The sequence below is a fragment of the Melospiza georgiana genome, chromosome 1 (assembly GCF_028018845.1).
Source record: "Melospiza georgiana isolate bMelGeo1 chromosome 1, bMelGeo1.pri, whole genome shotgun sequence".
Taxonomy (NCBI): domain Eukaryota; kingdom Metazoa; phylum Chordata; class Aves; order Passeriformes; family Passerellidae; genus Melospiza; species Melospiza georgiana.
Genome location: NC_080430.1, coordinates 45232429 through 45242809, shown reverse-complemented (window position 1 = coordinate 45242809; position 10381 = coordinate 45232429). Strand labels below are relative to the sequence as shown.

The window sequence follows — 10381 nt, the reverse complement described above, 5'->3', positions numbered from 1 at the left end:
GTTTCTCCATATCACTGCAACAATCTTACTGAAAGGAAAGGCACTTAAGCACAGAAAATACTCTCTGCTCAATATTGGATGTAAGGAAGTCATATGGAATACTCACATAATTTAACTAATGTGTGGATTAATTTATGGGTTACTATTTACTAAAAGAACCTGGACAGTGTTTTTGTTCTGTACCTTGAAATTCATCTCCAGCTGTGCACTCAGTTGCAGGTGTAGGTCACACACTGTCAGATGGTGACATGTACCAGTCTGCAGGGCCATCTTTCCCCACTGTTACCGAGTACAGGTGTGCTCACTCCGGTGTCTGTTCAGGCTGTTCTCTGGGTGCAGCCAGGAGCCATCCCATCGCAGAAGTTTCCCTGGTAGAGAGTAACTAAAGGCTGCTTCCTCTGTGATGGAGGCTGCTCTTCAATAGATCTTCCCAGCAGGATCCTTGGGAATAGACCATTTTAACCCTTCTTACCCCAGAATTACTGTCCAATTACACATCAATGCATTTCTGTAATTTGCTGGGTCTACCTAAAAGGGCAACATTTCATTTGTGAGAGAACCATTTAAACAGCCATGGTACCACCCCTTCCCTGGGGTCAGCTGTCCTGTGACACCCAAGGCTTGTCTGAGTGTACAGCAGGAGCAGAGCTGTGCCCCTGTCTGATGGTGAGAGGGACCACAAACACCACTGAGAGCTAAATCCTCTCAGTGAGGAGCAGGACCATTCCACTTGGAACCACATCTGCTGAATTCAGCTACTTGGAGAGCTGAGCCTGGATCATACATTGTGTGGATTTTCTAATTTGGGGTTTGATCTTTTTTTCTTTTTTTGCATAATCACAGCAAAAATGGGCTGTAAATAAAAATAAAGAGAATAATAAAAATAACCCCATTTATTGTATACACAAGTCCTTTTAATCAGGCCCCAAATTCATTTCAGAAATGTGCTGTCAAATTTCACAGATGCAAGATATTCTAAAAGAGCTGAAACCAAATTTGAGCACATTTCTGGCTCTGTTCTAAAATACTATGCATTTTGCTTATTCAAGAAATTAGACCAACCAGGGATCCTCTTCTACCCAAAGTTTTAGACCTCAAGCCAATCATTTTGTTTTAGAGCCATAATATTACAGGACAAGTCACAGTATTTTCAAGTAACAGATTATGTTAGAAATTTAAGGGAGGAAATGTAACATTTCTGTATGAAATCAAAGCTGATTTTACAAGAGGATCACACACATCTCTATTAAATTATGTTTATCTTCACCAAAAAAATATAATCCTCCTTAAAAACAGCATAAAATTCCATTTGTTTTAGAAAAGCATACATCAAATAACACTGGAACACTTTATTGTAAAAGACTTTGTTGTCTCAGCTCTGTAGCAATACTGCAATACAGGTTAAGACTTTTTCATTACGAGATCAATAACAGGCACATAGCAAACATAAAAAAAGGCAAGCCAAGTACAAATACTCTTTTGAGATTATTTTTGTATTTTTAATCTAAATGGGAAACAGTAGGCATGAAACATCTATACAGCAAACATAAAACAACTATGCCATTTTTCTCTTAATGATCTCAAGAGCTTTTGATCTGGCAACTGGAAAACAACCTTCATGTTGCCATGCTCAGGGGACAGATTCCTGACTGAGTATGGATGCAGAAAGTCATAGTGCTTAAATACACACAACGCTCTAAGCCCACTTCCATCTCCCCAGTGGCAGCAGCACATTACTTAGAGGAATGCTCAGTGACACTGAGCAACACTGAACAGATACAAGGGACAGTAACTCTTACTGTGTCTCACAGTCAGCTGTAGAAAACACCTCCCCCTCCTTTAACAGGCTAAATATTGGTCTTGTATACATCTTCACATAGTGTGAGGAATTACTGACCACTTAAAGATGTAACACATGGATCCTCTACACTAGAGCCTTGCAGAAGGATGAAGGAATTCATTGCTGACTGGAACTCTGTCAGTACAGGTACATCTGTCCTATACTGCAAAATTAGAGTGGTACAGCCTGTAAGAGTGCAGCACATCAGATAAAATTTAAAAAAACCTACAAACAGGGTATGCCATTACAGCAGGGACATCTGATTACTGCCTGGCTGTAAATAACACATGCATCTTCAGAGCAACTACATACCAAGTATAAGCCGATTGGCAGTATAGGAAAAAATGAGTTCTGCCTAATTGTTATTTCAAATATTTGAAACTTAAGCTTCAATGACTTTGCATTTTAGAGTTTTATAATGGCTTTAGATGTATTTAGAGCCTTAAAAGTCAGACTTCCAAGGACGTTTAACTAGGATTTTTAAAGATACAGAGAAACAACGTTACAGAGCTCTTCCAGTCCAGGAATCTAAGTTAATGAAAACAAACTTCAGATATAAACATATTTCCTAAGACAGTTTTTTATACTAGCTCCCTCTTCCTCCTCCAAAGAAGCTCTCCAAAACAAAACATTACTCATTTAGGCTGTGCAAAAATAGAATTCAGGAATAAAGGTTCAAGCAAAGGCACTGAAGCAATGAATAGCATGCACACACAGCCCAGGCCCTCCTCTTTTCAGAGGTTACTCCACTCAAGAATTATCTGCCCATATTTGTACTCCTCGTGCTAATCTCTGAGACACAGTCAGATTTAGAAGTCCATAGGTGACAGTCAAGGGCCTCATAGCTCACACAGGGAGAGGAAGTAGGCACCTTACAAACTTAAATTACTAAATCTCATATTCTACAAACAAGAACTTGCAGTGGCATTTGGGCTCATAGCTGCATTAAGTAGATGCAGACTCAGAACAGACAAATTAGTGAATTTATTTATGCAACACCTTACTCCAAGGTATCAGCTCAGAGTCAGCTAGAACAGCCTAATAAAACTATGCACAAGGCTGTGAATTCAAAACAAGCTTCTACATCCAGTAACACCTTGAGATGAAGCCTAAGTATCGCTAAGAAGGCAATCTTGGTTGGTAGGTCTGAAGAATGCACACTTCACAACATTCCAACAAAAAGCCTTCATTTTTTGCAGTCTGAGCTTGGCCAGCCTCAAGTCCTACTAGTGGACTTCAAAAGAGTTTTCTATCATAAGCTCATTTTTACTGCCTTGGCAATTATGGGCCACATCCTTCAACATTTTTTAACCTATTTTCAAATAGATGAAAAGATTGAAATGTGCCTTCATTCTGAAAACAGAGTTCTGTGGCAGCATTTTAACAAGTCCTTTTCCAAAGCCTTAATTTTCAGCATTTTTAAAACATAGATATGTATTCCAAATAAGTTTAGCTTTGACAAAGAAGTTTCAGAGTAAGATGACAAAACATTATATTGTCGAAGGTTTTCAACTAGAACATACAAAGAGGTTTGGGCTTGTACCAAGGCTAATTACAGTCTTAGAAATGCTGCTTCAGTTTAAAACACCCATGGACAAAAACTTCTGCTTTCCTTCTACAAAGTTCAACTGGTTTGTTGCCACAACAAATCTCACCTCTTTAAAACTTCAAATGTGTTACGTCTTATTCCATCTCCTTATAATTTGGCCCTTCAAAGGTCAAAACATGAGCATCTCCACCCAACCCACCTATCAACTGCAAGGTTCCTTCCATAGAAAGGATTTTTAAATGAGGAGGAAGAAAATCAAAGATTTTTCTTATTTGTTTCAAGCAGAATGACTGTGGAGAAATGACTCAAAAGCTTAGGTAGTAAAAGTTAATGGAATGCCATCTGAAATGAAGACTGACTCAGTAACACGAGACCTGCGAGTCATTTGTTAATCTTCAGTTCTGAGCCCACTAGAAGTACTTGTATAATACCAGTGAAACAGAAGATACTGATTGTTTTTCCTCTTGAGCAGGAGAACAAGCTTTAAATGAGAACATCAGTTTTTCTGGCATGTAATAAAATGAAAAACACTAATTGCTATGTACCCCCAAAAGATTGATTACTTCAGCAGTTAAGAATCAATACTAGGTAAACTTGCACTAGAATGACTTTATTCTGCTCATCTACAAGACTTGCATAAGATTTATTTTTGGATTTCCATTTGGTATGTGGGTATTTTATGCTTTGCATGAGGCATTTCCTCCTCCTGAATGTATTGCACCTTAACAGTATACCATCTTCTGGAGCATCCTTTCTCTGGAACAGTTAAGATCTGTAACATCAGGCAGTATTTGTGGAGATTGAGAGACTAGATTTTTACAAGTGCAATTGTCTAGACCAGACGGAGAAAGAAATCATCACATAATGCTCCCCTAATTGTTGCTAGTGCCTTAAGGATTCATTTCTGAACTCAAAAATCTAAAAAAAGAAAAAAAAAGTTCAAATGAGTTAAAATTGAAACATTTCTGTTTAGAAAGGCAAATATGAATAGGAAATAAAGTACAGGTACATGTGATATTAAATAATACAGTTTTCCCTAATTCTTTACTACTTAGGTAGTAAACAATTATTTTATCAATTTAATATTTTTTTCTGGCGAAGTTATTAGAGACATATCTCTACTGCTAATTCTTTCTTTCTTTCCAAAAATGCATGATATCACATCAAGTTTTTTAAGCATTTCCCACTATTGTTATGGTTTTGGAGCTCAGTGTGTTCTGAATTGTTTCAGAAAAAATTTCCATGTCTACCTCAAAAGGAAGACAACATCTGCTTGTTTCACCAAATGAATTCATGTCATTCTTCACAAGACATATCCTACAAGTAGAATAGCAAATGACTACAGCTAACTAAAACTAGCTTACAAGCATGGTGAAACAAATCTATTGTAACCTCCAGTAAAGCTGAAAGAATTGCCTTCTAGAAAAGTAAACCAAATCAGTTTTCTGTAGTAACACTCAAACACGAATACAAAACTCCCCGTGTGAAGCCCCAGTCCTAGGAAAACTTTTCAAAGCAGGGAGAAGGTTAGTGCAGACCCCGTTCCCTTCCCTGCTCCTGCAGCTAACACTACCAGCTCAGTCAAGCACTCTGCTTGCCAACTTTCAATGCACACTCATGGCAGAAGCCAACACAATGTCTTTTTCCCCTACTCAGCCACAGAGGAGATACAATATCCCATCCACTTCCTTCAAATGTTTTGGGACTTCTGCCCAAATGTTTGCCTTGAGGAGCTCAGCTTGCCTTACCCCAACTTTGCTTCATACTAATACCTCATAGTCACTGCAATACATTTTAGAGAGGATCCAGTTACTTAGACAGCAAACAACTGATGTCTTATTATGATGCTACTAAGGTACACCTACACTACAGGCTTTAAAGCTCTAGTCTTACAGCTACAGGGTAAGATCACATCAAGCTCATCTACTGATTAATCAGCTAGTACTTAATCATGTAGATTTTCCAATTTCTCCAAACAGCAGTGAGCTACACTTGCCACAAAGCAGTTCAGCCATTCTTCAGCAAGGCTGGAGTGCTAGTTCAAAACTTAGGCTAAAGCATTTCAAATATCCCAGAAATTATATTAATAAACTTTTATTTTTAAGCAACAACACACACTATTTGAATAAAACTCACACATTTAACTCAGGTGGAGAGTACTAAACTGAACAATCATCACTAATACATTTCCATTGGAAATGTGTTAAAGTTCACAAGGGTCTTCTATACCATCTTACTGAAGTTTTCTTATGTGTTTCTAGTCTACACACCACCTGTTTCATGAAGTCATGCAAATCAAATTGTAAATGTTCAGGTAATGGGGAAGTCCATTCACTGCAAAGATTCATTTTTCACAGAAGAGCCAGGATAGGTAAGACCAATACTGCAGGGTTCTTCATAAGAGTACAGGTATATTAGAAACCATGAACTTTCAGTTGTTCTTCCTTGACAATGCCAATCTAAAGGAGAGAAACAATGTATTTTAGTAAAGATTACATACTGAGGCAATTACAGCAACATCAAGTTATCACAATCTTACACGTTGATTAAAGAAACTGCTATACAGTGTATACATTCAATGAAATATTTTTGTAGTTTACAGAATGTTTCTGGGCCAAGCAGAACAACTGACTAAACAAAATCTTATCAGAAATCTAATTTGTTCTGTAGTCCTAGGACTTATCCTTTGACAGTGTAACAACTCTGCATTATCATTTGCATCAGAGTAGTTGCCTCTTTCCTCTACAGTGTTTTCAGTCTCACGATTATGGTTTGCATGGAACACTTGATTTTACAAGCACAGAGCTCAAGTTGCACTGCCAGAGAACAAGTGGTGTGTTGTAACAGTGCAAAGGCACTCTACAGTGCTTTGATTCCTACCAGAGCTTACTCTCATACTGCAAGTGTCATTTTACTTTCTGGCTGAAAACACAAAAGAACTACAGTGGCCATCTTTGGCTGGGTAATTAGCATCAGTACCACCTGTCACCCTCCTGCTTCCAGAGAGGTTTAGATATTTATCTGCAGTCCCTCACCTCCAAGAGGAATTGGCAAATGTTCTTCCTCTGGTCACCTTGCAGCTGGATAACTTCACCGTATTCAGGATGCTCAATCACAGTACCATTACAAGCAAATTTCTAAGAGAAAAACATCCATATTATAAGACATCTGATGTACATTGTGATTGTGCTTAGTCAGTCTTTTCAGAAGAACTTCGTCTCAGAAGCTGCTTACTATTTTGATGCCAAGCCAGGCAAAGGTTAAATCAATTTTACTGGCTCTGAGAGCAAATGGAATATATCTGCTGACACATACATACACAAACTAAACTGCTGATGGTAAATTCAGGCAATGACAGGATTAGCTACTGTGCAGAAGGAAATGGCCAACAGTCATTGCAAGAGTGAAAAACAAAGTCATAAGATACAGCCTTTCAACTCCACACTATTTTAAAATAAGTATTTTTATCCTGGCAAAACTAAAGGCCTCTATTTTGAGCAACGACCCAGCTGTAACAGAGGCAGGAATAAAAATCAGCTCTACTTTAAACTGATTTTATTCTTCATATCAACAAAGCCATAGATCTGTGAAATTTAAAAGAAAAAACATTCAAAATAATTTTTTTTCATTCTTGTTAAGATAGAAATGTTTAACCTTTTAGCAAAATCAGTGTCACTGGACACTGGTAGGTGTTTTGAGAAAGAGAAGGGACTTGAATATAACGGTGGCGTGCACTGGAAAGAATGAAGTGAAATAAATATTTTGTTACTTAGTATTAAAAGCTATCTTATGCCTTTACATATAAGCATTATCAAATCAAATCAGCAACTTTACCTTTTTGAAAGCTTTCACAAGTTTCTTCTTGTCATAATCATCTGCGATGCCCTGAACAGTTGTCAGTGTCTTTCTTCCGTTCCGTTGCTGGATCCTTATATGAATGTAATCCTCAGTCCCTGCTGGGAGTAAGTCGTCACCCTTTGTTGCATCAGCAAAGGGGTCTGCAGGAGGAAAGAGACTCATGAAATTCCCACAAAGGAAAACACCCAAGTTCAAAACTAAGGAGGAAGGTTTTCACTTCACAGAATATTATTACTGTACTCAGGGTATCATCTTGACGTTTAATCCCTGTTTAAAAACACACTGTTACAACCAAAGTGCTTTTTCTACAGCCGTATAAAATGTCATTGCAGTACACACTCAGGACAGCCCTCTCAACTACCACACAGTTTCTTCCATGCCTTCCCAGGTATGAATGATTTGCTGCTACAGTATCAGTTTGCTTCACTGTTTCTTGCAAACTGTAAATCCTGAACCTGAAAACATGGTCCCGAGAGAACATCAAATGCACATAAGTTCTAGACAGCCACAAACATTTAAAGTGAAATAAAGCAACTGTATCTCTTATCAGATCAACTGATAAGAACAGAGAAATAGAAAAGCTCTAGAACAGACACTTCCTTACAGGTCCAGAGCAAAAGACTGTGGTAACCACCACACTTCCAGCATGTTAAGGCATGGATGTAACTCTTGGCTACTAACAGAAATAAAAGAGAGATATACTCTAACAGATATCAGAGGTTTCCTGTAAACCAGAATTCCTCCAGTCAGCAGCTTTAGTCAAGAAATGTAACAAAATTAATTTAGGCTTAAACTAAAGAAAGGTCAGTTCTCAAATTCTTCCAAGCTTAGCATTTATTGAAGAGACAAAACAGAAAAACATTTAGAAAGAAGGGGGCTTCTGGGTTAACACTTCTTATACTCTGTACTTCACAAAAAAATACTTTACACTCAATCAAGAAATTTTACAGCTCTACAAATGTCCTAATCAGTAGCTCCAAAAAAACCTTAAAGCATGAAGTACTTTATTACTTTTCAAGAATAATCACAAGGAATTTTTTGTACTGATCAGAACAATATTTAAGAGCCCATGTAGGTTCAATAGCCACGCAAGCCACAATTTCCCAAACTTCCATTCAAAACTCAGCTCTAAAAACACTGGTCAAGTTTTGCCATCCACTAGAAAGAAATGCCCCAAATGGATAAAACTGCAACAGAAAGCACAAAAAGTAGTTCAGCTGCAGATCCCTGTAGAAACAAGAATGTCATGAGCATTAAAGACACTGAAAACATAATGAGGACTCAAGCACCACAGGAAACAAGTACAGCATTGGGAACCTTGACTAGATAAACTTTACTATGGAATTTGTTAAACCATGCTGAATTTTACTATTGCCCACAAGCTTTCCCTGTGAGCTTGTGGCTCAAACACTAATAGAAAATCTTAGTGAAAGAAAAAGTGAAAGAAAAAGAGGACTTGGACGTGAGGATCACTTGGCAGAGTTCAGGACTCTAGGTTGCAGATAAGCCAAGATAGCCTGGCAGAGTTTAGGGCTCTAGGCTGGAAATAAGCTAGCACTGTAGGTGTCAACATTGGATCCCTTTAAACAAATCCTCTGGGCAGCACCTTCCTTAAGCACAGGGTAGACTCCCAAATCATGACTGAACGTAACCTTCTCACATGGCTTATACGTGTGGAAGATTAGAGTCCAAACTGTGACCAAAAGCATGAGACTATTGTATGAAGTGCTAACTTGCTCACTTCTGCTACTTATAGATAAGGCAGGAGGAGAACGCTGGCTCGGCACGGTTAAACTTCCCCGCTGATAGGAGAGAAACGATCTGCCATCTGCGTAGCTCACTCTATAGAAACAATAACCTTTGCAGGGCTCGTATAGCGCTTTGGGACATTGCTGGGGAGAAGATGCGGCAGCAAACGAACTGTAACTGATGAAATTATTTCCTCAGCAGAGGATACGAGCCCCTGATAAGGGGTGTCAGAGCTGAGAACATGGCAGCACCTCCTTCGGGAGCAGCGAGGGGCTGAGCTTCCCGCCCGGGGTGCCCTCGCCGCACGCACTGAGCACGTCCCGAGGCCGGCGGAGCGGGAGGACAAGGACGAGCGGCCGGCGCTGCCTCACGGAGCTCCGCGGCGACACCGCTCAATGTCACCGCGGCGGGGCGGGGGGCCCGCGGCCCTCGGGAGGCGGAGGCAGGACGGCGGGGCCGGGGGCAGGACGAGGGGGCCGGGGGCGATGAGCGGGTTTGCCGAGGGAGCGGCTGCGGAGGTGTCGGAGTGCCGGCGGCTCTTACCAAAGGATTGGAGGTTCTGGATCGAGGACATGCGACTCTGCGGCGAGAGGCTGGAGCTGCGGGGAAGCGAGTCCGCTCGGGTCACGTCTCCGGCTCCGCAGTGCCACGCGGGGGCGGGGAGCGGCAGGGAGCGAGGGAGGGGTAACAAAAGCGGAGGGATGCGGGGAGCGAGCCCGAACCGGAGGGCGAGAGCGAAAGGAAGGAGTAAGAAAAAAAAGGAAGCGCAAAGGGAAATAAAACGTGAAGGGAGGGACGGACCCCCGCCCCTCGGCCGCACCGCCCCTCAGCACCGCCAACGGGCGCCGCCCGCCGCTCTCCGCACAAAATGGCGTCCCGCACGTGACGGCCCCGCAGCCGCCCGGTGCGCGGAATCACGGAGTCGGTTCGTTCGGAAAAGACCTCTGAGGTCACCGAGTGCACCCGTGACCGAGCATCAGCGTGGCAGCCAGACCGTGTCATTGACTGCCGCATCCAGACGGTGATTCCACCACCTCCCCGGGTAGCCCATTCCAATGTATAATCACTATTTCTATGAAGAAATTCCTTCTGATGTCCAGCCTGAACCTCCCCTGCTGCAGGCTGAGGCTACATCCTCTTGTCCTGTAGCTGGTTCCCTGGGAGAAGAGACTGAGCCCTGCTTGGCTACACCTCCTTTCAGGCAGCTGCAGAGGGCAGTAAGGTCACCCGAGCCTTCTCTTCCCAGGCTAAACACCCCCAGCTCCCTCAGCTGCTCCTCATTTGATTTGTGTGCAAAACCTTTCACCAGCTTCATTGGCCTTCTCTGGACATGCTCCAGCACCCCAATGTCCTTTCTCGTAACAACGTTCTTCTCCTCAGTGGAT

At 41.2% G+C, this 10381-nt stretch overlaps 1 protein-coding gene across 2 annotated transcripts; it reads right to left on the bottom strand.

Annotated features, from left to right (window-relative positions):
• Positions 1–1325: 1325 nt before the first annotated feature.
• EIF1B (eukaryotic translation initiation factor 1B) lies at positions 1326–9814 on the bottom strand. 2 transcript variants are annotated; one of them, XR_009115243.1, is made up of 5 exons: positions 9540–9814; positions 7224–7387; positions 6425–6526; positions 5663–5848; positions 1326–4307 (listed from the first exon to the last, which is right to left on the bottom strand). XR_009115243.1 is itself a non-coding variant. In XM_058034120.1 (4 exons), the coding sequence occupies exons 1-4, from the start codon at positions 9568–9570 to the stop codon at positions 5804–5806; spliced, it is 342 nt and encodes a 113-aa protein (XP_057890103.1). In that variant the 5' UTR covers positions 9571–9814; the 3' UTR covers positions 1326–5803. The 2 variants fall into 2 exon arrangements, 1 of the variants encoding a protein (XP_057890103.1); XM_058034120.1 differs by having other exon boundaries at positions 1326–5848.
• Positions 9815–10381: the final 567 nt, after the last annotated feature.